This window comes from Chlamydotis macqueenii, chromosome 12, assembly GCF_036417535.1.
Source record: "Chlamydotis macqueenii isolate bChlMac1 chromosome 12, bChlMac1.mat, whole genome shotgun sequence".
NCBI lineage: Eukaryota > Metazoa > Chordata > Aves > Otidiformes > Otididae > Chlamydotis > Chlamydotis macqueenii.
This window is the reverse complement of record NC_141567.1, coordinates 2,811,408-2,838,793: the sequence shown is the minus strand read 5'-3', so window position 1 is coordinate 2,838,793 and position 27,386 is coordinate 2,811,408. Positions and strand designations below refer to the sequence as shown.

Below are 27,386 nucleotides of genomic sequence, written 5' to 3'. Positions count from 1 at the left end.
TAAACTGCAAGTTCAGACAACTTTGAGTAATATTTCATTTTTGAGTATCTTTCACCTTAAGACCCCACTGCAGACGACCAGACAAGAAGTCAGAAGATCAGACAAGCTAGTAATACAAATGCTGAAGCACCAAGTCACCTAACACTGTGCCTGGACAGACACACAAAACCAGAGTCTATGCAGTACTGCTTCCCAGCATACTTCACATACCAGAGCTTCTGAAGGCTAACCGCTACACTCAGCCACAATGACAAATGAGGATGGCCACATCACTCTACTCGCTAGATCTGACTTCAAGTAAGTCACCTTGTGACAACCACCACCATTAGCTGGTTCAGTGAAAGAATTCAAATAACTCATTTTTTCAGCCTGAGGTAACCTTCATAAACTACCCTCAAAAAGGAATCACAGCCTAATGTCCTATGACTTTTGTGTTTCAGCAAAAGCAGATAAACACAATCAAGCAGCTATTCAAAGAGCCTGTCTCCCTTAGGCAGAAGGGGCACTTACTGCCCCTGTTCTTCAGGGAGAGAAACACATTACTCACTATGCTCTTGAACTTTGCAGGTTGTGAATACATCATTAGAACAGGAACATCTGTGTAATAAGGGGATAGAGGACATGGAGAACGGAGTCTAGCAGATTTCAGATAAGAAACAACCTATTAAGAATGGCAGCTGGAAACGGGCAATCAGGAACATTCCTGCAAGTTTTACTAATAGCTATAATTTATTTGAAACTTAAAAGGCAGAGACATGCCGTGTCCTCTCTCACTTGTAACAGATGCTAAGAAGGATCTAAGAATGGGTTACACATATATCAGGTCTCATTTTCAAAAAGCATATAGGCACTTGCAAGACATTCTACAGCAAGATATATTCAGAAGGATTTGCTATACTAGTTATTTAGCAAAAGAGTAACATGTTTTAAATTAACAAGCTTCAGAGAGAAATTATTATTTCTTCAATGAAATGGAATCCTATTTTCAAGAATACAAGCATTTCTCACGCTATTTTTTGGAAATATCTTAGATACAATCACCTCTGATTTTATTCAGCGCAGTATCAAACACAACTCAAAAGATCCTGAAAGCAGCATGAAGGAAGTACTTATTCATAGACCTCAGCTACCCTGCCTACTTTAAAAGCAGTGTCTTCTCCATCTGTACTGCCAGATACTAAAGTTGCACTAACTTGCCGCATACAGCATTTAGAAAATAAAGTGTAACAGACATAACTTCACATCACTTACATCTAGGTCCTCAGACTTTGTTCCAGGATATACATCCAGGTACACTTTGACAGAGCTCCCTAAAAATTCAGACTAAGAATTTTTTTTTTTTCTCTAAACTCACTTACAGTTCTTTGTAAATGCGTGTTTAGTGTTCCCTAGCACAAATACTTACTGAAGGTGAATAAAAAAAAAAAAAAAATCCAAGATGTAAAAATACAGTTTTGAATTGAATTTTAAAATCATAATAGAAGTGACAGAAGTGTCAGATATAGTTTAACTGTTCAGTATAACTTGCCCTTCTCAGAAACAGTAATAAGTGCCACTTCTTCAGAATATCAAAGGACACTAGGGAGGATCTTTAATATTCAATACATTATCTGAAGATATAACCCAAGATTGTATTTACTCTGGAAGACTTCACCAGCATACGGGCCGCTACACTAAGACTGAAATCTGCACAGGGCTCTCCATATTTTATTTCACACACATAGTAACTGAGAGTAACATCATTTTGTAACACCTTGTTTAAAAATCAGGATTGGTGGAATATCTGTAACTGGAACAGAGGTATCTTTTCTCAGCAATGGAACTTTAACACATTTCTACCCATTTTGCCTGTTAACAAAAAGATTTAATAACAATTCACTGAAGAAGTCTTTGAGATAGGGATTTCCTCTCTCATACCAACAGTGAGATGGGTGAAATTCCAAGTACCAGGTAACCAAATCCTAGCAATTATACCATTCCACTCACACACAGTAAAATATGCTAGGAAAAAGGGTCATATTTGATAAAGTGTGCCTCCGTTGAATGCGCGTGGCTCTTGCAGTTTTCAGTGAGAGCTATCCATTACATGGAGGACGGCATGAAGCCCTTTGGGAAAACGGGTAATCAGGAATATACTCTTCACATCTGGTTTCAATTTTCTTTATTTATTTTTACACTCAGCCTTCATACAGTAGCAAGGAGAAAACAGTTCAAAAGCTATTGCAAAAATCAAACCAGATGCCGACTTTAAGTAGTTTTTCATTAATTTCCATGTACTCTGGAATAAAAAAAAGTTCTAAGCTCACTAAACAGTATCTTGTAATATCTTATTCAAGTCCTTAACTAAACTGGAAACAACAGTGAGAGATCTGTAAAAATTAAGTGTATGAATTTAGGGGAAAAAATCCTGAACAACAAAAAGATTTGAACATAAAAATTACATTTTCCATTTACTTACGTGTTCAACAGCTGTTTTGCCTTCACTTAAGACATAGCTTTTAAGAAGAAATTTACACTTACCTGAACTAGAATTCTTGGCCTCTGAGGGGATGGAAAAGGAACTTTATGCATGAAATGGGAAATGTGTCTAGAGGAAAAGAAAAATACTGATTTAGTAGAAGTGATAAGCTTCAACTGCTTTACCTCAAGACAAAATTATTGCCAGTAAGAGAAATTATTACAAGAAAATGGCACATACTTATTCAGAACACAGAGGAAAAAAAACCCAGCTCCAAAATCCTGCAGGGATATTCTGACCTTGAAAACCTATTTTTCTACCAGTGACAACCAAAATGGGAGGCCAGATTATCTTTCAGACTACAAGCTTGGTTTGTGAGACTGAAGAATTACACAGAGCTTTTTTTTTTTTTTTTTAAAAAAAAAAAAAAGTAGAAATATTTATGTTTGAGTATAACAATACCATTTCACAATCCTGCTTCTGAGACTGGCTTGAAATAGCACTATACCTCAGAGACTAGCACTGGTTATTTGAGGAAAAATAAATAAATAAATAAATAAAATTACAACTGAGTATCAAGGAGAGTCATTAAGTTCATCTAGTTTCTTCACATCCATTTTCTTCACTTCCAAATACAAAATGTTATGTAAGACTTCTGATGAAAAAAAGTGTTAAAATTTTTCCATATACTCCAAATCCAGAAATATATTTTAAAAATCTGAGTAAGTTCTCCATTTTATAAATTGATTAAACTTACAAAAGTTCTAGAAGCGTAGGAGTCCTACATAATAGACTTTCATATTAAAAGAAGCTACATGCAATCAGTAGAAACTCAGGAAGAAACAGGCAATCCATCATAAACTGCATGCTACAGCACATACCTTACTGTGATTTCTGCAACTTTTACCATTATTACGATGCAGACAACAATCAAATTTTGAAGAAATTCAGAGAAACCCACTAATAAGCATTGATTTATATAGAAGACTCATTTTACACATTTCTGATTCAAAGCTACATACTTCATACCTATATACATTTTTCAATGTAGCTCCACATCATGCCATTAGACGTATGTAATATCCCATATTTTTATTGCGTTTTTAATTTAGTGTAATTGTGCTAGGCTTCACTGTTTGCTGCAGTTCTATCATCACATATTGGCATTAACCAGAACTGCTGACAGAAGCAAGCCTTGCGCCTCCTCTTCACCGCTCAACTGACCTCCCTTGTGTCAGCACCAGTGTCTGTGCAGCCACGTGGCAACGAGAACAGGAAAGGAACCAGGCTGACAACAGATTTGGGGTTTTGTCTTTATTACCAGTGTATGAAGGTGGTGGCAGAAACACGGAACATACAGCAAACATGAAGGGAAAGGCCTGCTGCTTGGAGAAGCAGGGCTGGCTGAAAACATTCAAATACATACGTATGGCACAGACAACCTTCATCGGCATTAAAACAGCCAAAGAAACCAGGCTAGATACTATATTAATTTCATGCAAGACAGTGTAGCTATATTTAAATTATCCACAGTAAATTGACCAGTCAGTTTACAAATCAGAGATACCAGAATAAGCAAACAAATCTGTAAAATCAAAATTAACAAAATATTTATTCTATTTACTTCTCATTTTATTCATTCCCGAAACTCAACCCCCCAAAATAGTTATCAGCTTTAAAAAAAAAAATAATAAAATAAAATATATATATATTCATTATTGGAAGTTTACACTACTAGAATTTTAAAACAAGTATAGTAGACACAAAGTGCAATAATGAAGTGGACAACCAATCCCAAAAAAAGGTTAATCCACACTCTCATAAAACTTAGTATTGATGTTTAATCAGAAAAAAAAAAATTGATGTGTAATAAAATAAAAAAGAAAATATTGCATTTGAAATTTGATGCATTAAAAGTTACGTTAGCCTAGAAAAGTTGTGTTGCACATCAATTACAGATAAACCACTTCTTGGATGTAAGGATTTCCTCTGCATTTTAAAATATGAAATTATTTATGTGAGAAGGAAATCAAGTTTATTTATCACAAATAGAGGAGGATTACCAGTGCAGAAAATTCAGTCTGCTTCATTAACCCTCATTACACAATAAATAGGCATTTGAAAAAATTTAAGACTATATATTTAATTTTCTAACTTTATGTACGCAACATTAAGAAAGGATTTATAATCTTGCTCCTCCTAATCACTATGCTAACGGATACAAAGCTAATTTAAAAAAGCTTTCAGAGATACCTTTGCAGGCACTTAAATCACAAATAAAAATCTAAGCTTTTTCAGGAAGTAGGTAAAGACACATTCACCCAATGGAGAAAAGTGCTTAATCTAGTGTAACCGTTACATTTAATGTTTGATGACTGAAGTCAGAAGGATATTATAGGAAACTCAGAAGTAAAGAGAGCTCTCATCAACTGAAATTACTGCTATGAATTTTTGAAATTACTTACTTCTCAATGGGTAGGACATGTGGACCAGAAATGGAGTAACGATACAGAAAGGTAAGAAACTTCTTGAAAGCATCAAAGAAAGGCCAGTGAGAGAGCAGACAGATGCATTTGTTTGTTTGAACTGTTCTGCATGTGTCTGACTTTCCCTCAACAGCAGCTGCTAATCCCAGCTGAGATTTTTGTTTCTCTGTGAGATTCTCTTCAGGATACAGTTCATAAAACTGAATAGCAGCACCATATACCTGCAAACAACATAGTTGATTTGAAGTCAATAAATCTGCCTCAGTCTTCAAAGCAATCTAACAAACCCCAAACACGCAAGGAAAATCAAGTCTACGTTACTATGTTTGAAAAGTCTCATTAATGCACCATCTTTTGAAGCAATCTATTCCAGAATTTTCTTACGGTTGTGAAAATCCAGACTGTCTAACTATTTATTCAAACCACTTAATGTCATATGAGAAAGAGTAATTTATAAAACTATTTAAGTGAGAGAAAAATAATGATTATATAGAGTACAACTACAATCCACTGCTCCCACAATTGCCTTTAAAGCTATTTTAGGAATCCTTTATAAGCAACCCAAAGCAGTATTCCTCTGACAGCCAGTTTACTTTTTAGAACAAGTATGTACATGCCAGGTTGTTTCCATGCTTGTAATAAAAATAGCATACTTGCATGTGTATGCAGTCAGAGCTTTTATAGCTCCGTCATTTCAAAGGCTAACAAGATTGGAAAGCAAAGGAGTACAGGTTTATATGACCAACAGTCCAGCAGTGAAATAAGTGCAAGTCACTCTTTAAAGTGATCTTTGAATTAAGCCCAAATGAATTGATTCAAGCTTGTCTATGAAAATATGCATTATAATCATTCTTAACAGATAAACAATGAAATTTTTTTAACATAAATTATGAACAATTTTTTTTAAAAAAAGCTTTTAAAATACCTTTTCTGCAGAAGCTCCGGTTAGTACAAACGTAGAAAAAACTGGGAGAGGGTATTTACTGTTAGACGGCCAACATTCAATCGTTGCTCCCATAGGTAGACAAAAAAGAGGCACAGATTCTGGTAACGGGAATGATTCATAATCTTCTTCGGGATATCTGCATATTAAACCTATAAAGGGAATTTGTAAAGAGGCAGTTATGTAAGGAACAGCAGAAACATACTTGTAATAGCTCTTTCCATTTAAAAAAGCCCAGAAAAGTTGTATACGAGCATACACTGACTTCAGAAGATCAGTAAAGGAAAGTTGTAAATTATCAGACAGAGCAAATAGCTGGAAAGCGGCAGAATGCTTCCAAGGCCTAAGGAGAAATCACCTCAGTAAAACGTTGGATTGAAGTCCTATTTAGTGTCCTAGGAACTATTCATAACTAATTTATCTTTTTCTGTTTGCAGGCTGTATGGATCTCAGCTATTATTACAATAGTTCACATTCATCCCTAGTATGAGTAAAGATTTAAAATTTAGTTTAAAAAAGGTAACCTGAATAACTGAGAAATAAGACTGATGTTTTCAATTATGAAAGCAACTAATTCTTGACAAAAAAAGTTTCCTGAAAAATCTGATGTTAGATATTATAGATTATTTTTTGTTAGTATCAATAGAATTGAACCAATTACGCTGATCCAGCACAGCTGAGGATTCAGTTAATGTGCTATTAGACTAACATGTTTAGACTCAGTATCTTACAGCTGTATTTAAAATTAAGTTCTGAAGCAGAGGCTCTTCACACACAGGTCTTCAATTACATCACACAGCTGTAGCTATCTGTCCTTTCTTATTGCCAACCCAGAAGGCTCCAAACTGAGAATGAATATTGTGGGAAGGGATTTAGGATTCTCTGCATTAGAGAACACACTCACTACAGTCTTTTCTAATATACAGTGAAATATTAATAAGCAATAAAAACTGGTAATCAAGAAGGGTAGTGAGGGGGTTTTTTTGTCCCCAAGATGTAGAATTTTGTGCAAGCTACTACCTCACCAGATGTGAGGTTTTTAAAACAGTTATTTATTTACAAATTTATTGGCTGCCTTTTAGTTAGTCCTAAACTACTGTTGTTTACAGAGAGCAGCGTCACAAAGGGGTATAAGTGAATTAAAGCTCAAGTCTGAATCATGCTTATGACTTACACTCTAACAAAATCAGAGGTTTAAAAAAAAAAAAAAAAAAACAAAACAAAAAAAAAAAAACCAACCAAAAAAACAAACCCAAACATTTCAGAGCCATAGCAAATCTAATTCTGTCTTATAAATAAAACAACAAAATAAAGATGATACACAATCCAAAAATACTTAAAGAGCTCAATGCCACTGATGTTCAGGGCAGTGTGGAAATCTGCAGTATTCTTCAAAGAAAGTGATCATGAAAATGCATGATCATGAAAATGCAATTTTTACACACTCATCCTTAAGAGAATTATCAGCAACAAACACAGAGGTGGGAGACACACAGGTTTGTAGAAACCTATCAAAACACAACTGAGCTCCCAACTAAAAGAAAATTTTAAAACAAAGTTGTCATGATACATAATTCTAACACTTATTTTAAGACATTATTTTGAAATAATTATTCAGGGAAAGATTTGGTTTTGGATAATGCCAAGACAGGGTCTTTGTCAAATAATTCTTTGATTTAAAAAAAAAATGTATTACATTGCAAATAAGCCTGTACATCCTGCACTGAAGATATAAAAAGCAAAATAGTAGTTACCTACCAGCTTTATAGGATATGGTGTTGGTTTTTGCCACAGACTTTTTATAACACAAATAAACTGCTGAGCCCCACTGTAAAACAAAAGAAATTACTGGATTACATGATGAAGTATAACAAAAGGATGTAACAGAAGAGAGTGGAGAAAAACCTCTTCTTCCTTGTTTACAAAGAACCATAATCTACACACAAAACCACAGAGCATTAAGATACAGGACTTCTGGGCCTGCTACACCATCCTTTCTGACACTGACCACAAACATTTAAGTGAAAGGAAAGTACTGTGCTAGCTCTGAGCTAACCCATCCACGGCAAGCAGCAGCCTGACTGCCAAAACAGAACTGGTTTACAGACTGAGGCACAACGTCTACAAATTCTTCCCTAGAACATTTGTTAACATAACTACAGAATTTTAAGTACAATTGTCATCCACATAAATATTTAAACCTTTCTCCATTTTGTTAAACTTCTGGCTTAAATGTCTATATAGACAGAAATACATACATACATGCACACATTTATGTATACACACACACACACACACAGAGTGCAATGTTTCTGTTATTAACCACATTTGTGTATTACTTTAAGGTACAAACGTAATTGTCCAAGATCTGATTTATCTTTGGAGAGTGCTTATCAAAATTTTCAACCAGGTACTCCGAGAACCGTCACGAATACTCCACAAACATTACATCATTAAGTGTTCAAAATTCAGATTTTGAATCTTACCATACTATTACTAAGATTCTTGTCAACCTTGCAGAATGTATGTGGAGGGGTTTCTCCTTTACTTGGTATGATTATACATATATCCGTAACAGCCAACGTGTTCTGTGTCATGTTTTCGGATGCTCTTCGGTACGTGATGTACACTCTTTGTGATGAGGCACTGCCACTAATATTAGCAGGCCTGCCATATGGAGTAGTTTGAATTATTTCACAACCTTGCTTTACTCTTTCTTTCCCATCATATAAAACCCTAGTTAAAACAGGAAGAACAAAAGTTAGAGGGCACATAATTTTTTAAAACATTTTGAATACTAATACTATAATAAGAATTATAACTGAATAATATAATCCTAGTTTAACAGTCTTAGCTCTTATCTCTGATCAAAACATTTTTACTGACAAGTTCAGGTCACCTATCAAATTGCATTCTAAAATAAAAGCTTCATGATGGAACTATATTAGTTTTCCTCACACATAATTGCTTTTAAGTGTTTTGTTTACTACAAAATAGTGTTCTTTTCAATGCTATTAAAAATTCATTGCCTGATCCTAAGAATGTCATACAATTCACTCCTTTTCAATCTGTGTTAAATGGGTTAAGCATCTTATCTCAACCAAAATACATACATTGAAAATCATAAATGGGTTTGAAAACTCCAGAATGCAAAGGATTACAGCTGTCACTAAAATCCACTCAGCATGCATTTTTTTTTTACCATACTGGGTTACAGTATGCTCAAGACAACAAATATCTTCCTGTTAGAGTTCTGCCTTGTATTTTAGAAGTATGATATTTCAATAAACTTGCTTTATTCGCTCATTAGTCAAATAAAACTGCTAAAACAACCTACTGGAACAGAAAAACCACTCACCCCAGATCAGTAAGTGGGGGCTTATCCCTTCCTCGACGATAACAAAGATATATTTGCGGTCCTACAAGACTGCCATTATTGAGATCTGCAGACAGTCCTGAGGGAGTAAAATCTATGCATTTATATCCCTGAGGAACTTCCTCCCCCAGAGATTTATTAATTACTGTTACATCTGTAATAGGTTCTTTTGGTTTAGCGATTTTATGGCAAGCATCGTTGAAGTGGATTTCTTCCTCTAGTGGTTTTGAAATATCTGTTAATCCTGCGACAACAAAGTAGTCAGCAACACGAGCCCCTTTGTCTTCCATCTTCCATTACAAGGCGTTATAACTGGTGAGAAAGAAACATATATCAGTATTTTAAAGGAAATTATAAGACAGTGGAAATAATAAAATTACATTTATTTTTTAAGACAGAAAATTTGCAATAATACAAATGAAAACACAATAGAAGAATACAAAAGAGAGATCCATCATCAGATCATGCAACATTTTGCATTTGTAATCACAGCTTTCCAATTTGGAATTCTGAGCCACAATCATGAGAGTTAACTGTTAAATCTTGGAATGGAAAACCCCAGTGGCCCCTTTTTCTTAACTTACACACTAGAGTGGCTCAACCAACAGTAACAGTAACAGCAAAATACTGTGCAAAGTTTTGCAAATAGTCCACTATTTAAAGCTCACAGCTGAACCAAAAAGCAGTTGTCATTTATTTTGCTTAGAGTCTGTTACTGCATTACATTCTATTCACCGTGAGAATGGATCTTCTAACGCAGGACTCACAATTAATTTGCTTCCTGAATGTTAAACATACACGCAAAGGCTGTCTCAATTACTCCAAAGATACAACTATAATATTTGCAGCTATCTCACAGTATAGGATTTTACATCAGATACCAAGGCCAGATCTTCTTGGAGTATTTTTGCTGGTTAAAAGTTGATATAATTTTATTTTATAGAGTTCTGGGGTTCAGATCCTTGATAAGTAACCCATCCACAGCCAGCAATATACCAGCTTTTATACAAGGCATTTAAACCAAGTCAACTTCAATGGACTGCAGACCACTGTGAAACAAAAACATTCAAATATGAAGTTTTTCCTAACAAAAGGTAATACAGTCCTGCTACTCCAGCCAAATCATGTTGGGAAATTACATTCCTTCTTCCTGGAACACAGTGGTAAAAAAAAAAAAAAAAAAAAAAATCTTTACATATGAATTCTTTAATTCTCTCTGTACATTGGTTTGGTTTTGTTGGTGGTGGTGGGTTTTTTTGGGTTTTTTTTTGGTTTTGTTTTTTTTTTTGCAGTGTTTGCTACCAATGTGGTAAATTAAGGACAAAGTAATACCTGTAGGATGAAAAGATGGCCTTGGAAACAACACAGTACACTACATATCAGGCGATTCAGTTTCCTCTTTGTCACAGACTTGAATACCTCCACAAGTCACTTAAACCCCATGTCTTATTCAATTGCTTGCAAATTAAAAAGAAATAAAAATAAAAGAAAAAATATTGCCCACTTTTTCATAGAACATTGAGAAACTAACTAACCCATAAGTGCTGGAACCTTGCTAAAGGAGCTTCAGGAAATTTACTGTCATCAAGTTCCAGACTTTTTAAACCAGACAAGCTATTTAAGACTCCTTTTTGTTGAATTAATTTTGTTTGGGTGTAAAATTTTATTGCAAGAGAAACTGTTACAACCTAGGAGTTTCAAGAGCTTGCTAACATTCAGAAACTCAACAAACAGAATTTAAAACAGTTTGAATTGTTAATACAAGACTTAATTTTCATGCCACCTTTATTCCTGTTGCTTTATCTCCCTTTATGTTTTGCTCCAGCTAGCAAGTATGAAGCCTTATCAGACTTCATACCATCAGAATTCTTGGATTTTACTAGCAAACCTTTGTTAAAACAAGCTAAATAAATTTGGACATCTCTCACTGATAATTAGGGAAATGATGTCCTAAGTTGATACCGTGCATTTAATCAATTAGAAGCACACTATTTCAGTTTAATTAGCCAAGACAATATTACAAATAAATAGAAAAATATATGTACACTATACTGAATAATCATAACTATCTCACAATTTAAGCCTCACTATTAGTTATTTCATATTAAGTTTATACCAAAACTCTTAAATTCAAATATTCATTTATTCCCAAAAGCACTTTCAAGAAAAACTTGGACAAGTTCTCCTCACTCAGAGCCAGTTAAAATTAGAGTCCCCTACATACAAACATCTGCTACCACACAAATTTGCTTCCTAAAGTTATAGGGAGCAATACACAAGACTCTCATAACTTAAGGCAGCTTTTTCAGAAGAGAGAAAAAAAAAACAAACAACAAAAAAACACACACACACAGAAAAGGGCTAGCTGATGATGCATCATCCCTTCAGATCCTTGCCTTCTGATACAAAGGCTTTCAGCTAAAAATGGGGTAAAATGCAGAAGACAAAAATTTCAGTGGTATTTTGTTCAGGCCAACGCGGACTTTAGTATAGCTACTGTGATACTCAAATTTTCAACATCTGTTTAATGTGAGAGCAGATTTATGTAAACTTTATGTTAACAGACCCCAGAAGAATGTATATAATGTGAGCTAATTCCGTGACAAAATCATTCTGTGAAAAACAATTTCACAAACTGATGTACCTGAAAAATTTCTGTAGAAACTCTTACCATGAAGGTATTCCAAAGCATGTTATAATTATATACATCGCACAGTACTGCAAGTCAACTTCCAGGGAAAAAAAACAAAAACAAAAAAAAAACCACCACAGAAAGCCACACCGCACAGGAGTGCTGCTCAAAGCAGGAGGTCCCAAGTGGAATTCAATCATCATTAACAGCGCCACACTGAGACACAGCTACTATTGCTTCTCTGCACTTCAGTCACCTGGGGACAAAAGGCTGCATTTTGAAAACAATGTCATAAACACAACCTCTTACAAAAGTCCCGGGAAACAAGCGCAATATATGGGCATTGAGCCATCTCCTGACAATCATTTTTAATGGACTGCATATAAGTAATACCACTATAAATTAAATACCATAAACATAGTAAGAAAAAAAGATATTCTTGCAAATAGCAAACTGACTTGTAAGAAGATATTAAAAACACGCACGGACTTTGCAGATCATGACTACATAAAAGTGGGAGAAGAGGGCTTTTTGCCATTTCTAAAAAGATGGGAACAGGGGAAACAATCAGATAATCTCGCCACAGATCCACAAACTATTAGTTTGATTACTTTGCTGAAAGACAAAGGTAAACTCAGTTTCATTGTTCATTCAATTTAATTTTTTTTTAATATCATCTTATTTCTTCATAAACATTTAGGAAACACTAATTAATAATTTTCACTGTCACTGCTGTTGTAATTCAGAGGTGCTGGCATTTTAGCAACTGTGGAAAAGAGATTAATTTGAAAAATCAGCTTTGTGATCTAACACTACAGATCTATTGCTAGCATTAAAAGAGAACCAGTCTGCTGCAAAAAGCAAAACAATATGCTATTACAAGAAAGATGATCAGGAGCTTCACAGGAGTTGCATGTGGCTGAATCTTCTGTGATAAAATATCAGTGGGACTTAGAGCTAACTATGACAGTAGAAAGCAGAGCATATATACTAACTTATTCTGCTTTCAAACTTTTTTTTATTTACCACAAGCTATCTGCAACTCTCATATAGAAAGCAAACAAAATTCGATAGGCATGATTTTATACCAGCTCACATACTTTCAGATAAAATAACTAAACTAGCGTCCAAGCTTTTTGAACAGATTGCATTTTTCATTTAAATACTACAAGAGGGAAGTACACATCAGCTTTTTCCTCACCACATTACCAGACCTAATGCAGATGTGCCATATATTCCATTTGTGCAGCAGCAACAGCCACGATGCTTGATGAAGTACAGAGTTTACTATAGATGCACTACACCACTTCCAAGGAAAAAAATACTGATATAATTCATACAATCTGCTCCTACACACAGAATTCTGTAGAGGTAACTTACTTGGAAGTGGGCTGCAGACCAGAAGAACTGTTCTAGCAGCGCCGGCTTATTTGCAGGAGCCAGCTCTCCCAGACAGCAAAAAGAATTTACTTCTATTCTTTCTGCACGTGCAAGAGAGATAAGATCCGTGACAGACAGCAGTAAGGACCATTCTACTCCACTGGAACAGTTTTGCCAGTCCACCTCTGGCAGACAAACACAATTGCCTTGTAATCTTTTAATCTTCCAGTCTTCATTCCCATTCCTTCCTGCATTTTCGTTTGAGAATATTAAAACACTTATTAATTTGAGTTCCTTATTAGGCCCATTAACTGTCTGAAGTAGGTGACATCTTACTTTGTTAGCCTGACTCCAAAGAGACAGTTCGTTTGTAAACAAGTGTAGGTCGGAAACCAGTGCGGGGCTCTGCAACACACCTTGTTTAAAGAAATTCAAAGCTTTACTAAAAATGATGTGGTTTTTTTAAAGGATTCATCATATAATCGCATTCCAAGAACTTCCTTCCTTTGAAGGCACATGAAGAGCAGACGAACAGAAAGACAAATCAGTGACCAATTTTTAAAAAATGCCAGTAAAGTTCTATCAGCCCTTAGCATTTCAGCCTCATACGTGTACTGCTGCACTATCCCATTGAAGGACGCTGCCAACACATAGAAAAGTGGAGGCCAGTCATGCAAGAGCAAAATGAAGTTAACTGGATCAAGCAGTCCTGCTACGGTCACTCAGAACCATTTCTCAGCCATTACGCTGCACAAATCACATGAGATCTCAATAGTCCCAAAAACATGTGAATAACTGCAGTTACACAGGGAAAAACCTTCACCCCATTCCTGTACTTCTGAAGCTGCACAGCAAAAGTGACAGACCAGCCTGTTTTCCCCAGTATTTTCTTCATAGCAAGAAAAAAAATCCTGGGAACAAAGCAGAAACACCTCAGGTATCACAGGAATTCTCTCAAGTCGGAACATAAGCCTTCGGAAAACACTATCAATGTGTTCCCTACCTTTTCATCAGGGCATTGCTTCTACACTTTGCCTCTCTTGCTGTCAGCCAGGCTTTAACATAGGCTTCTTGTTAAAGTTTCATTCCCTACAGAAATAGTAAAACCAAAAATTAAACAATATACACATTTGTTGAAACTTACACCTACTGCACACTCCACTGCACCAGCCGCATTAAATGAACATTGTGAATTGTTGTAGGACTCACTTGCTAGGACAAGGTTACCTGTCACTTAACTACTAAAAAAAGTATATGAAACCAAATTTTAAACTTAAGAAACAAAATATCAAGTTTTATGCTGCACTGATATTTTAAGACTGTAAACAAAATGTAGTGCTTAAAAAAAAAAATCAAATAAATAAAGAATGGTTGAGCCAACCAACTCTTCCATCTAGCCATCTTATTCAAATTCTGCTTTCTTGTAGCTAGTCTTAGCCTTCTTGTCATTTACTGTCACAATTCACTGGTTTTCTTCAGATGACCACTTTTAAACACTGGTATGACCACAGACAGCTTGAGCTTGTTTTACACTGAGGCATGTAAAAGCCAGGCAGCCTGTGCTACATTTAAGCATTTCGAAGAAACAGCTTTCCACCCCAGGACTGAGGAGGATACCTCACTGGAGACACTCTCAGACTTCAATCTCCCAGAACGACTCATTAGCATCAGCAAGGCTGTAGTCAAAAATAAACTTTGTCTAAATGAGGCTTCTATTTGCCAAGACTTGGAGAACACTCTTAGAAGATTATCGCAATAAGATGTCAGAAAACAAAGTGTAATATAAGCAAGGCTGGGAAGAAACATCTCAGGAGGGTTTATGCAAACCATGAAAGACTTGCTTCCATTCCTGAAGTGGAAAAATTTGGGGAAAAAACACCCCTACGTTAAATTAGCAGAATTATATTTCTGGAAGCACAGAGTTCAAGGTTCTGTTCGTAACCCCAAAGTGCAATACAAATTATTTCAGATCATGCAGAAGCAATCAGCACTATTGGTTCATTACTCCTACAGCAGGAAGTGGGGAGGTGACAGTCTAGAGAGCAGACCCAGCCCCTGGTGCAAGTCCTTCTAATCCATAGAGGACTATGGAGTAGTACCAGTTAAAGCCAGTTACTCTCCAGTAACTGAATTTAAACATTTTTACACAAGACTACAAAGAGAGTATGCAGCAGTAGCACTACATATTTTTTGTCCAGTGATCTGATCTGTAACATTAATTTTCCAGGAGTGCCAGAAATAACAGTTTTATGGATCCCCTGCAGACTTCAAGCACAGCTGCAAAAAGTTTAAGAAATAAGCAGTATTAACATAGGAATAATTTCTCCATGGACACTTCAAACTGCAGCTTTCCTAGTCAGCTATCTAGAAAGACTATGAGGAAAGTTAAAGGAAAGAAATGAAAAATATACATTTACACATCTCAAGGAACACAGCCAGAAACGCTGCCAGGGCACTTGCAGCTCTATTTCACAGTACTGGCAGAACATCTTTACTGGTTTGCTGTCCTCCACCTATCAAGTAAAAGATCTACTTGTCCAAGCAAGGTGCAAGGGACCTACATTATCACCTAAATACAACTAGAACTTCTCATAGCATTCTTATTTTTTAGTAGGACATTGAATAAAGAGTATAGGCACAGTTAAACAAATGACAGCAGCAGAGAGAGTTGATAACAAGTAAGGCTAGAGTGATCAATCACATTACTTTTTAGACCCTGTTGCATATATCTGTGCTCAATAATGCAGTGATTAACAAGAAGCCACTAGCCTCCACTAAGCTCCCTTCAGTGTTGCATCAAAAGTAGTATTTGTGCTAAGAAACATACTGGCATATAAAAAAAATAAACCAAAAACCCCAACGCTGCTCTGCCCCTTCATCACCAGACCAGAACTGCTATCACATTTTTTGCCGGCCCATTCAATCATCTGTACTAACTCATGGTTAACATACTCTCATCCAAACAGCAGAGAAGAAAAAAATCAAGAGCGCTCAGAAAACTTGGCAAGAAAGGAACTCTAAGAGGTGCCCGGGAAACAGAAAAGCGCTGGACAAGAGCGCAGGAACAGAACACAAGACCATGAGTTTGGGAGCAGAAAATAGCAATGCAGGCCAAGAACTGAGGGACAAGCAGATTTGTTTAGCAATGCCTAGGAAGAAAGAAAAATTAGGCTTAAATTCAGAGGCTAATCTAGATTCAGTGGGATCGCTGCAGTCAGTGAGCAAGAACTAACCATCTAGAGTATCAAGGTTTAGGAGGAGGAAGCAGAGTAACTGGCAGAGAGAAGTCAGGAAGGAACAGACTTCACCCTAAGGGAGAGATCAGGCATTTTCTACATCTTCTATTCTTGCCACCGCCACTCACCAAGTCTTCCATTTGTTTGTTCTTCACTGCTGTTTTTAGTCTTAATAAAATGGAACCATTTACTAAGAGAGTCTAACAAGGCACAGGCTGCTTAGGCGTTCGTTACAGTTGTGTCCCAGCAAAATCCCACGATATTCAACCCTGACTACAAAAATTCAAGAAAGTGATGTTCAAGTATCCCATGAGATTCACGACAGAGACAAATCTTAACAAGGCCAGTTTTAAAACTTCCACTTTTTCTTTCTAGATTACAGTATTTATGGCCAAAAAGCACAACCAAAGAATGGAAACAATTTCTGAAGTACAACTGTGTGTGCAGGGAGGGATGCAGAAAACAATTCATAGCACATGAAGGGGAGGGAAGCCAAGGTAAGCACTATAAAATGTAAATATTACTTCATCCAAAATACAGTTCAGGAGGGCAGCTAGTCCATGGTTTTTGTACAACTATTTATTATACAACAACTTTTTCAAAGGAGAAGTCCCCCAAACAGAATGTTCTGTTTTCCTTGGCACAGTAGACAAAGGCAAATGAAAGCAGCAAATCTTCCAATATTGAGCTTCAAACCCAAAACCTGTCACCAAAAATGTCAAAGTGCACCAACTAAGACTGACAGAAATGGCCTGCTTTCACCCAGCCACGTCTGGACACACGTCAACCTCAGTTTAGTTTTGAAGCCATTCTCTACTCAAATTAGAATTTTGAATTCATGGTGTGGAGGGAAAGACAGGTGGGAATTGCTTCTAAATTTTTTTGCTACATTTAAAAAATACACTTTAATTGTGATTTAGAACATTTAACATTCTTTTTTTTTCTCTGGCCAGCATAAAAGTCCTGTAAGGTAAGAAAACTGGACCCGGTCGTGCCGTTATGGACACTGAGTGGATGACGTGCACAGCTTGCAGGACTGCAACTGCTGTTTGCAGATGATCTGTGCCACACTGGGAAGGTTTAATGGAGGGATAACACTGACTAATATCTCTCCCATCTAGTAAATACCTACATCCAGTTGGCAAGATGTTCATTGTCTACCCCACAGAAAAATAAGTGTCAGTGTCCTGCTACCAGGTCAGCTACAAATACGTCTATCAAGGAACGCGTACTGCTGTGACAGTTTCCTAGCTAGGTTAGCTAGCAAAGCGATATAAAGCAACATCAGGGTACACCCCTGACAACCACAGTACATCAGTGGAAGTGCAATGATATGCTAAGCTAATTACTGCTCCAGGATTCCAAAGTCAGCTCAAAATATGTAACATATGACAAACGTATCTTAAAATCCCTTCCCCACCTTTTGGACCAAAATTATTAAACAATCACACCCTTAAAAGAAAGGCCGGAGCTTACTGAGTCAGGGAGAATCAGCTCATGTGTTAAATATGTTGAGAAAAGTACTCGCAGAAGGGTTTGCCCTGGCGCTCTACATAATAAAGTCTTCACTGCCCTGAAGAGGAGTTCAGCATACAAGGTAACTGCGAAGTTGTATAATTTGTTAGAACACTGCTCCTGTACTGGGATTTAACTGACAGCACTGTGCTGAGCTTGATTACTTTTGCACTTGCAGGATCTGAACTCTTGCCTCTTTCACCGTAATTTTACAGTCAAAATATCACACAGGCGAACTTGCTGACATATAGAAGCTACTGGAGCTGAATCAGATCCTGATCTTGGCTGTACAACTGAGAATAATTCCTTAAGCCCACAGGTTTCTTTTGAAGCTCAAGATAAAACCAAAACTCAAGAATCCAGCCCACAATCCCCTTCTCTTTGTTTGCATAATGCTTGCACAGAAGAAAAGTGGGGGTTTCCTCTTGGGACTTTTTCATTTGCATATACGTACATACAACTTACACAACGCACTTAATGCCTGCCCACTTTTATTTCAGATGGCTGAAGTTAAATTATTTAACTAATTAGTATTAATTATTTTTTCCTGACCAAAATAATAAAAAGTCAAATTTTAAAGTAACAATTAAATAGCAACGATGTAATTGACTGACTGACTTCTAATGCTCCTTCTTACCCTTTACATCCTATTTTTATACCATGGTTCCTTCTTCTTTCACTCCCCCCTCGTTATTACTTACTTCAATTTCATTGCATTTCAGCCTCTACAGTAACCCTGGATATAAAATGTGAAAGTACACCTTGAAAAGTTAAAAATATATCACTTAGATGAGTCAGGCCAACACTTCCTGAAGTCTTTAGTTTCCACTTCTCCTCCACAATTTCCTCCTGGTACTGTTTCTGAGCTCTTTAGGGAACTACCAATGACTAGTTCTGCATCACAGACTGCTACTAAAATGACTGCTATAGATCAAACCTCTCAGCATCACTGCCTCACATCATTTTCACTGTACATTTTAATTTTGACTCTGTAGTCTGTGGGGGCACTTTACAAGCATATATATACAGCAGCAGAGTATTTCCAGATCAGTCATAGACCAAGCTTCCAGACCAGCCATAGACTAAGCCGGAACTGAAGGATAGCAGAAAATATCCAAGGCTTATTATGCAACATAGCAAAGAACCTCATTCAATTTAAATAATTACTTGGTCAGTACCACTGTTAGAAATAGCTGATTTTAAGTAGTTGAACAGCAGTGATGCATTCACTGTTCAGAATCATAGAACGGTCTGGGTTGGAAGGGAGCTTTAAAGCCCACCCAGTCCAACCCCCCTGCCAGGAGCAGGGACATCTCCAACCAGATCAGGTTGCTCAGAGCCTCATCCAACCTGGCCTGGAATGTTTCCAGGGATGGGGCATCCACCACCTCTCTGGGCAACCTGTTCCAGTGCTCTGCAACCCTCAGTGTAAAAAATTTTTTCATACATATTCATCTCCTACCTGTTAGCTATCCTCAATTAAAGCAAGGCATAATTGGCTTTAGCTCGCGGAGGATTTGCTGCTTTTTGTACAGCATAAAATTTCTATCATGATTTGTGCTCACAGTAGCAAATACTATTTATATACAGAATTGATATATAAGGGAATAGATACAGGGTCTTTTCTGTGCCCTTGTGTAAGACCACCCAGCGAAGCTACAGCAGAAAGACGAGGAGCAAGTACAAGTCAGTCCAGTAAACCACACCTCTACTCTCACTTTTCGTGCAAGACTAAACTTTGCTAAATCTTTACAGGGTATAGTTAGGAGGGGGACATTGTGAAGGAGAATGGGGCATAAAAGAATTTGAAATTTCATTACATCACAGAGAAGCTTGACTTAAATACTTTCTTTAACAAACAAGAGAATCATTCTGGAAATGCACCAATCCACATGAACTGCATCATGTTTTGTTAAGGCACTTAAATATAAATTATTTTTCTCTCTTTTTTTTGGTCCTTCCCCCTTGCTTTTAAGGGGTATTACAGTTCTTTCCAGGAAACTTCAGAACAAATTCCTTAGATCCACCAGTACAGATGGAAATCATCAATGCCTCCAGCACTATGTTTGAACATGGTTACAAGGTTACATTGACTTTTTTTTTTTTTTTAAATCCAATATAAGTTGTGCAACATTTCAGCCTCCAACTTTTTGGTCATGCCAACACCACATTTAAAAACTAAGGTCAAAGTTGAGTAAAGGACAATGAATGGAAAGAAGACTTCCTACAAGTCTTCGTTTTGGGAGATATTTAAGATTGAGAACGGTTTTGACAAAGTAACTACGGTGCTACTCCCCTTCCACAACCTGCTGGCGTTTGACCGTGAGTGCAACTGTTTCTACAGCCAATGTTACAAAAAGTATTTCAACCTATCATGACTTGCAAAACTAACTCCAATTCAGTTGCTAGGATGTATGATGGAAATCAGAAAAGGATACTGAATATTTAAGTGACACTGCAGATTTCTTTTTCCAGTTTTAAAACCTCAAGCTTAACAAATCCTGTTATCATTATTAAGCTTGGTTCAGATACTGTCTTTGTCTAGTGGAGAGTCACAAGACAGTTTTCTCCAGCTATCACTCACTACAGCAGGAACTTACCTAGAAATTAATAAATCCTTCAATGCAAAATCCTGTTGATTAAAAATTGCCAGACTGGCTTCTGAACAGTGGTGCCCACAATTCCTTTATAAGAGTGACATAACACAGTAGAATTAGTTAGAGACCTTCCTGAGACAACCTCGTTCCCTTCAGACCACCAGCTGGGCTCTACTCTCTACCCTGCTACGTTCCCTCTCAAGCACATATCTTGAACAGGAGCAGGTTATTTACATTGTTCCTAACGCTTGACCCGAATCAGCTACGCTCACCTGAGCCCTGTAGTATGAACCAGGCTATGTCAATATTTATGCTTTTACTAACTAATAATTAACTCTGGCCATAACTATGAAATTGCTAATATTGCCATTAAGACATATAGACACTCCATTAAGCTCTATACCACTGTTATATCTGAGTAAAGTATACAGAACAGGCCATTCACCAGAGATGCGGACCTGCAACCACACTGCTACAGAATGTATGAAAACTCAAGCACATGAACATCCTTAACACTGGAAAAACACTTCTAAGTCAGTCTGTATTTTTAAAAACGGTCATAGTGCCTTTTGGCTTACTGCTTGCAGAACCAGATCTTGTCCTTTGTGCTAGTTACTAGTAAATTCACTATTTAGAAGAGGTCATTGGGCAAAGCCTTTTCAGTTCCATAAGAGCAGAAGCTGCACATAAACTTGAGGGAAGTATCTCATCCAGCTGGACCCTAATGTTTCTAGAATAAGTAAAACACATACATCACACAAGCTCTCAACTGTAGAGAAGCTGATTTTTTTTTGTTGTTCTGACTTTAAGGATCCATGCAACTTTACCCTTCCCCAAAAGCTAACCACAAAAACTCTAATGCTCTATTTTTGATAATTAAACAATTTCAATGCCAAGTCATGACTACCCCAAGAAAACTTAGCTCCATTTACCAGAGATGCAGTTCCACTTCAACATTCATTTTAAATGAGCTTACACAGTCAATATTCTAAAAGCAAGCTTGAGTTTCACCAAGACTCTAAATATATGAATTTTTTAAAAAGGGAAGAGAAAGGAGAGAGTCTCACAAAGTAAGACTTGTATGCTAGACACACAAACCAGAAATAATCCATTTACTCCCCCTCGACCTTCCTTGGCTAGACGAACTCAATTAGTTTTTCTAAACCACCACAGACACTTGCCAAGATTAAATATTTGTGTTTAATCATTCAGAAAGTGAAAGATTACGTGCTATAATGTAACACTTTTTACGGAAACCTCTAGTTGAGCAACAGTTCCAGAAAAAAAATTGTGAAATGAAGTAAAAAGCTGTCCAGAACATCATGCTTCCACTCAGTTAATTCAAAAAAACCTGAACTTTAGAACTAAGTGCCAAGTCAAGACATCATTTTTAGCAAATCAACATTCTCAGAGGCGGCACATTTTTAAACACAGCCCGTTTGAAATTACTCCAGAATAACAACCATCGCTAGGAAGTTATTAAATATTATCACCCCCTGGCCAGCGACTTATGCTACATGCAGACATCATGACGGAACAAAGATAAAAACGTCAGGGCTAATTTTTACCCTCGTGTCCAGCGCGTCGCATTAATCCAGGTCTGCGGTCAGCCAGGCTGCGGGAGCCAAAGTCGCAATAAAAATACGCACGCACAAGGCTGATCGCTACCTGTGCAATCCCAGCTGACGCAGCGCAGGCTGCGTGGAAAAATGGCCCATTCCTGTGGGGAACACACACGTACAGACACACACACTCCCCCTCCTCGGCCGGCTTCTCCCCGAGCGGCTCTCCAAGCCCCTTTGTAACATGGCAGGTCTGCAGGCAGCGCTCAGCCCTCAGGCGCGCCCGCCTCCGCGGCCCCGCAAGCCGGGTCGGGGGTGAGCTCCTCCGGCCCGGCCATCGCCGCGGGGCCGGCGCGGGGAGGCTGGCGGGAACCGTCGGGCCGGCGCGGAAAAGGAGAAAGTTTTTTTCCCCCCTCCTTCTTCCCTACCGCGGCCCAGCGGAAAGTTACCGCCGCCCCGCCGCTCCTCTCAGCCCCTCGCCCGGCCTCCCGCCGAGCCCCCGCCCGCTGCTGACAGCCCAGCTCGCCGCGGGCAACCGGACGCCCCTTCCCCGCCCGCCCCGCGGTTTCTCCTCCGAGGAACCCCCCGCGCTGTGCCCCACCGCGCTGACAGCCCGGCGCGCTCCCCGCCGCCCTCACCTCAGGCGGGGGCCGCGCTCTCCGGCACCGAGGAGCGGGAGGGTGAAGGGGTGGGGAGGGGGGTAAGGGGAGGGGGAGAAGCGCGCTCGGTTCCCGCGCCCTTATCTCATCCCCGACTCGCCTTCGCCGCCTCCCCGCCGTGTGGGCGTCTCAGGCGGGATCCCCCCTCCCCTCCGCGCCGCCTCCGAGCGCCGCCATCTTGACTGTCACGGCGGGGTGGGTGGGGGGGGGAGGCGGGCGCCGACTCGTGATCGCGGCGCGGGAGGGCGCCCGCCGGGTCCTGCCGCTCCCCGGGCCCGCTCCCCTCAGGCGGGGTCCGCCGCCACCGCCCTGCCTAACGGCCCTGTGTGGCCGCCCCGGCGCCCACCTCGCCTCGGAGGGTTCCTTCTGACAGGGCGGGCCTGCCGGCCAGGGGCCTCGGCCCGGCGGCCCCGGCTTCCCGCCTTTCCCCCCTCAGGGAGGGGCCAGGCGCCGGCGGCTCTGGATCGGGAGCGGGACGAAACCCGGCACGGCCGAAAATAGGACTCGCAGACTATGAGCTCGACTCTGCCCACCCCACTCCGCCCTACAGCGTCTCCCGCCCGCTAGCAGCACCTTGAATTTAAACAGAAATTCACCTCCGGCCCAAATATGCCAGTTTTTTTCACTCACCTGCGGCACCCGTCGGCAGGACCCGGAGGAGGTGCCGGCTGTCTGGAAAACAAGGGAAGAGAAAACGAGGGATTTTTCTGCAGGCTTGATGTAACCCGCACCAGGCTGTTGCATCAAAGACTAGAAAAGAACCCGAGACAAAAATAATCTTTTAAGAACGCGCGGCTAAGATTAGTGCAACGTGTCAAGATGTTGCTGAGCAAGACAAAATGAGTCCTCCTGCTTGTACCGACACAGAAATACTACTTTCCTGGCAAGCCCGGGTTTCAAAGTTGTATCCCAATGTGCTATTTTTGAAGTGGTGTTTAAGGATGGGCTCCAACTATACAAGTTTGGCTTTGAATTCAAGCTTCCCTCAGTTCCTGGTGTTTGGCTCGAGGGTTTCGATGTGTCTCGTTATAAAGACGGAAAATTCATATCATGTTCTGAATTTGGACTGTAAATGCTTACCTGCCGTATTGGTTTACCTCATCCCTCTGCAAAATCTGCCCGAATAGGAAAACAGAAAAGCAAAAAAAGTACAAAATAAGACTTTTTTTTTTCCCCACGTGCTTTTATTAATATGACTGTTTATAGCAGAAATGCTGCTCCTCCTACCCCCCATGTAGGAAACGGAGCGGCTGCCACAAGCCAGGCTCTACCCAGGCAGAAGCACCCATGTGCAAGCCTGCACATGCAGACACAGCTTTGTGCTGCCAGGTTTTATATTTGTGAGCTGAGTCTGTCTCTTTTTTTTTCTCAACAGACTAAGGAATGTGTCAAATCCCTCTCCCAGGCAGGGACTACAAGAACAGCATTGCCCATTCCTTGTATTTCTGCATAAAATGCATTTCTAGCCACACCCATAAAGACGTTTTTTTCTCAACAATATACAGCGGAGTAAGTGAGAGGTAAGAACCCAGAACCTCAGTATTTTTTGCAGCAAGCTGGTCCACGTTCTGTAGTGAGCCCTTAAATTATGTAGCGTGTTGGTAGAACTTTTTTTCTAAATCCTTTGATGGTTTCTGGTGTATTTTAATCCTGGAAATGTTGTTCAAATAAATCATAGAATCACAGAATGGTTAGGGTTGGAAGAGACTTTCAAAGGTCATCTAGTCCAACCCCCCTGCAAGGAGCAGGGACATCTTGCAATGTCATAAATAGCAATAATGAAGTCCATCTTCTGGCTTGTGTTAGTAATTTTGATACTCAAACTACTCTGTGCTCTCTGCCCTGGCTCCTTTTTCATGTAGACATCATTTTTAGGCTTCAGCATTAACATCCAAGATTAATGGGTCTCTTCCTACTGCTAAGAGTATTGTTTCAGCTGTCTGTAAACTGAGGCAAAATCACTGCATTGATGTATGAATATATGTATGAATATTTCACCTCTCAGAGTTTAGGTTCATAACCATTAAAATACTCTTGACTATTTCCAATGGAAACTTTAATTTCACAGAAACATAATTCTTAAACATTCTGTGGCAGTTTTCATACTTTTCAGCTTGTGTCATAGGTAAAACTTTGTGTAGACGTCTTTGATTTGCTGTTAATTTATAGCCCGACCTGTTTATTTCCCTCCACCGTTTCTGTCCTTCTAGGACTTATCTGCATTTAATTACATCTTGTGTCAATGTCAACAAATCACAGTCAGGGATGTGGATCTCACCCTGCAAGGCCTGATACAAACACCAAACAAAATAGTTTCTGCCCAGTCCTACCATCGCAGCTAACAGTGCTTATCTCTGTCCTGTCTTTCTTGTTCTTACCTCTCCCCCTCCTTCCCACCCTATTCCTTCAAGCCTCCTCTGCTTTCTCTCCGTGACCTACCTGCTGCTCGTGCGCTCTCTTGGCTGTGGCACACTTTCTTCCCCACCAGCACATTTAATTGCAATGTGCCATTTCATTATTAGCTTGTCACCACCTCTATCGAGTCACCTTTCCTGACCTATCTAGCCACGGAGCTTTCCTGCACAGCTTGTCATCAGTTTTCCACATTAAGGCTTTAGAGCCATGTGCGAAAGGGTCTACGAAAAATAATGACTATCGTGCTGTATTCATTTCTGAATAAAGAGCAGCATCAGTGAATAGTGTTACTGTAGAGGCAGAGACAGATTTACTGTGTGCCCAGCTCCTGCAGGCTCATTGCACAGAAATCTGTCTGTGTGTCAGTCAAACAAAGCCTTTCCCCTCATGGGGACTTGAGGGATCTCTGGGCCGTGCTCTCTGTGCGCGTATGGAGATGGACCCCAAGATCGTGAAGTCAACAGAAGTCTTCCTATTAATTCCAGTCAGTGTTGGATCAGATTCTTGTTATGCATAGCAAGTTAATTAAACAAGTTAATGACTGCAGGTGGGCAGGCATCAGGCATGCTTAATGTGGTATTCTGCTGCCTCTCAAGTGCAGGGTGGAGCACTGTCAGCCAGATTTAGCCTCCCCAGGAGTGCGGCCAGGGAGACGTGCAGCATTTCTATGGACTGGCAGCCACAGAACCATTTTTTCCCATGTTGCAACCCCAAATTTCTAGCTTGTGGCACTCCAGTCATTGTCAAAGTATGGTTTAACTTATTTTAAGTTCATTTTACACATGGGTAAACTCAAGCAAGGCAGAGGACAAGTGGCAGATGGTCAGTGACAGAGCCAGGAATGGAATGGAGAACTTCCCTGTCTCAGGACATGGTTTTAACAGACTTTGTCCCAGGACTGTGAGATTTGAGTACTTACTGCTCATAAGGCTTCAACAGTGCTCAAAAAAAAAAAAAAAAAAAAAAAAGCATAGCTATTACTATTCACAGTATTTCCTGGCAGAGACTGGCTTTCATAGGCAAAACTATTTCAGATTCTTAAGTGTGCAATTTGGGGCTTCATCTGTTCACTTTCTTACCAATTTTATTCCTTTTGAACTCTCTTGGCTGTGCTGTGTGTGCTGCTCATTTATGTCTACGGGGGGGAAGAACGAGGCTCCAGAAGAACCCAATAAAACATCTTTCAAATAGACACAGCATATCTGTAACCTTGGTAAAAATAACTGTAAAGATAATGATAATGGATAATTATAAGCCATGTAACTGGTGAAACGACACTATGCATTTCAGAGGATAAATTGCCTTACCCTGTCCAGTAACCCACTTTACGGTACAGTAATGGATCTGTGCCTGGAGGGTTATGCAAGGCAATGGATCCTTTGGCAAACTGGAATCACATTGGAAATGAAGCAACATACATCTTTGTGGGGTTTTTTTATATATGCATATAAGAAAATCTGGAACTCATCCCTTTTGACATAAAGAGACCATCCCTGCTTGAACTGAATAAATTCTAGGACAGATGATGAAATAATAAAGTTTTAAAATATTATGATGCAGCACTACAACAGTGCAGTTACCCTTCCTTTTACTGCTTCAAGTATAGTATTTCTGAAAAGCTTTTGGCACTCCAGGGAAACTACTGATTATAAATTATAAAAGAGGCAATAGAATATCATGCATATATGGAAAAAAAAAAAAAAAAGAGGTTTCAGAGCCTTCTCTAGATAAAGAACTTACTGAAGCAGCAAAAAAATTGGGAAATGAAGCGAACATAGGGCCTGATCCAAAGGCTACGACCCCAGCAGAAGCATTGCAGGGGGTTCGTTAGGCATCAGAGTCATGCATGTCATGAGTTACAACTCACAAAATGCAAATAAAGAATATTACTGTATTTGAGTAAGGATAAAGTCTAATGGCAGTGTCTAGGTATTCCACTTGGATAAAATGAGCAGATTTTTTCTCTGGCAGGTAGACTTTCTCAGCAAGGATTTATTGCCAATATTTATGTGAGAGCTTGTAGTCCCAAAAGCACAGAAATGCTGGGAAACAAAAAGAAAAGAAAATGTATCCGAAGAGGAGACCCAGATGTTTCCTAGTCGTTTCTATAAATAAAAATCTGATGCA

At 39.0% G+C, this 27,386-nt stretch overlaps 1 protein-coding gene across 1 annotated transcript in view; it reads right to left on the bottom strand.

Annotated features, from left to right (window-relative positions):
• The window catches only part of DENND4A (DENN domain containing 4A), a 55,103-nt gene extending 30,708 nt beyond the window's left edge, over window positions 1–24,395 (bottom strand). The window contains exons 1-8 of the mRNA XM_086756803.1: window positions 22,824–24,395; window positions 14,279–14,364; window positions 9,246–9,575; window positions 8,374–8,623; window positions 7,646–7,715; window positions 5,870–6,039; window positions 4,924–5,165; window positions 2,521–2,587 (exon numbers count right to left, since the gene is read on the bottom strand). Coding sequence (XP_086612929.1) covers window positions 2,521–2,587; window positions 4,924–5,165; window positions 5,870–6,039; window positions 7,646–7,715; window positions 8,374–8,623; window positions 9,246–9,553 — 1,107 coding nt within the window. The 5' untranslated portion in view covers window positions 9,554–9,575; window positions 14,279–14,364; window positions 22,824–24,395. The remainder of the gene's footprint in view (window positions 1–2,520; window positions 2,588–4,923; window positions 5,166–5,869; window positions 6,040–7,645; window positions 7,716–8,373; window positions 8,624–9,245; window positions 9,576–14,278; window positions 14,365–22,823) is intronic.
• Between the last annotated feature and the right edge of the window lie 2,991 nt (window positions 24,396–27,386).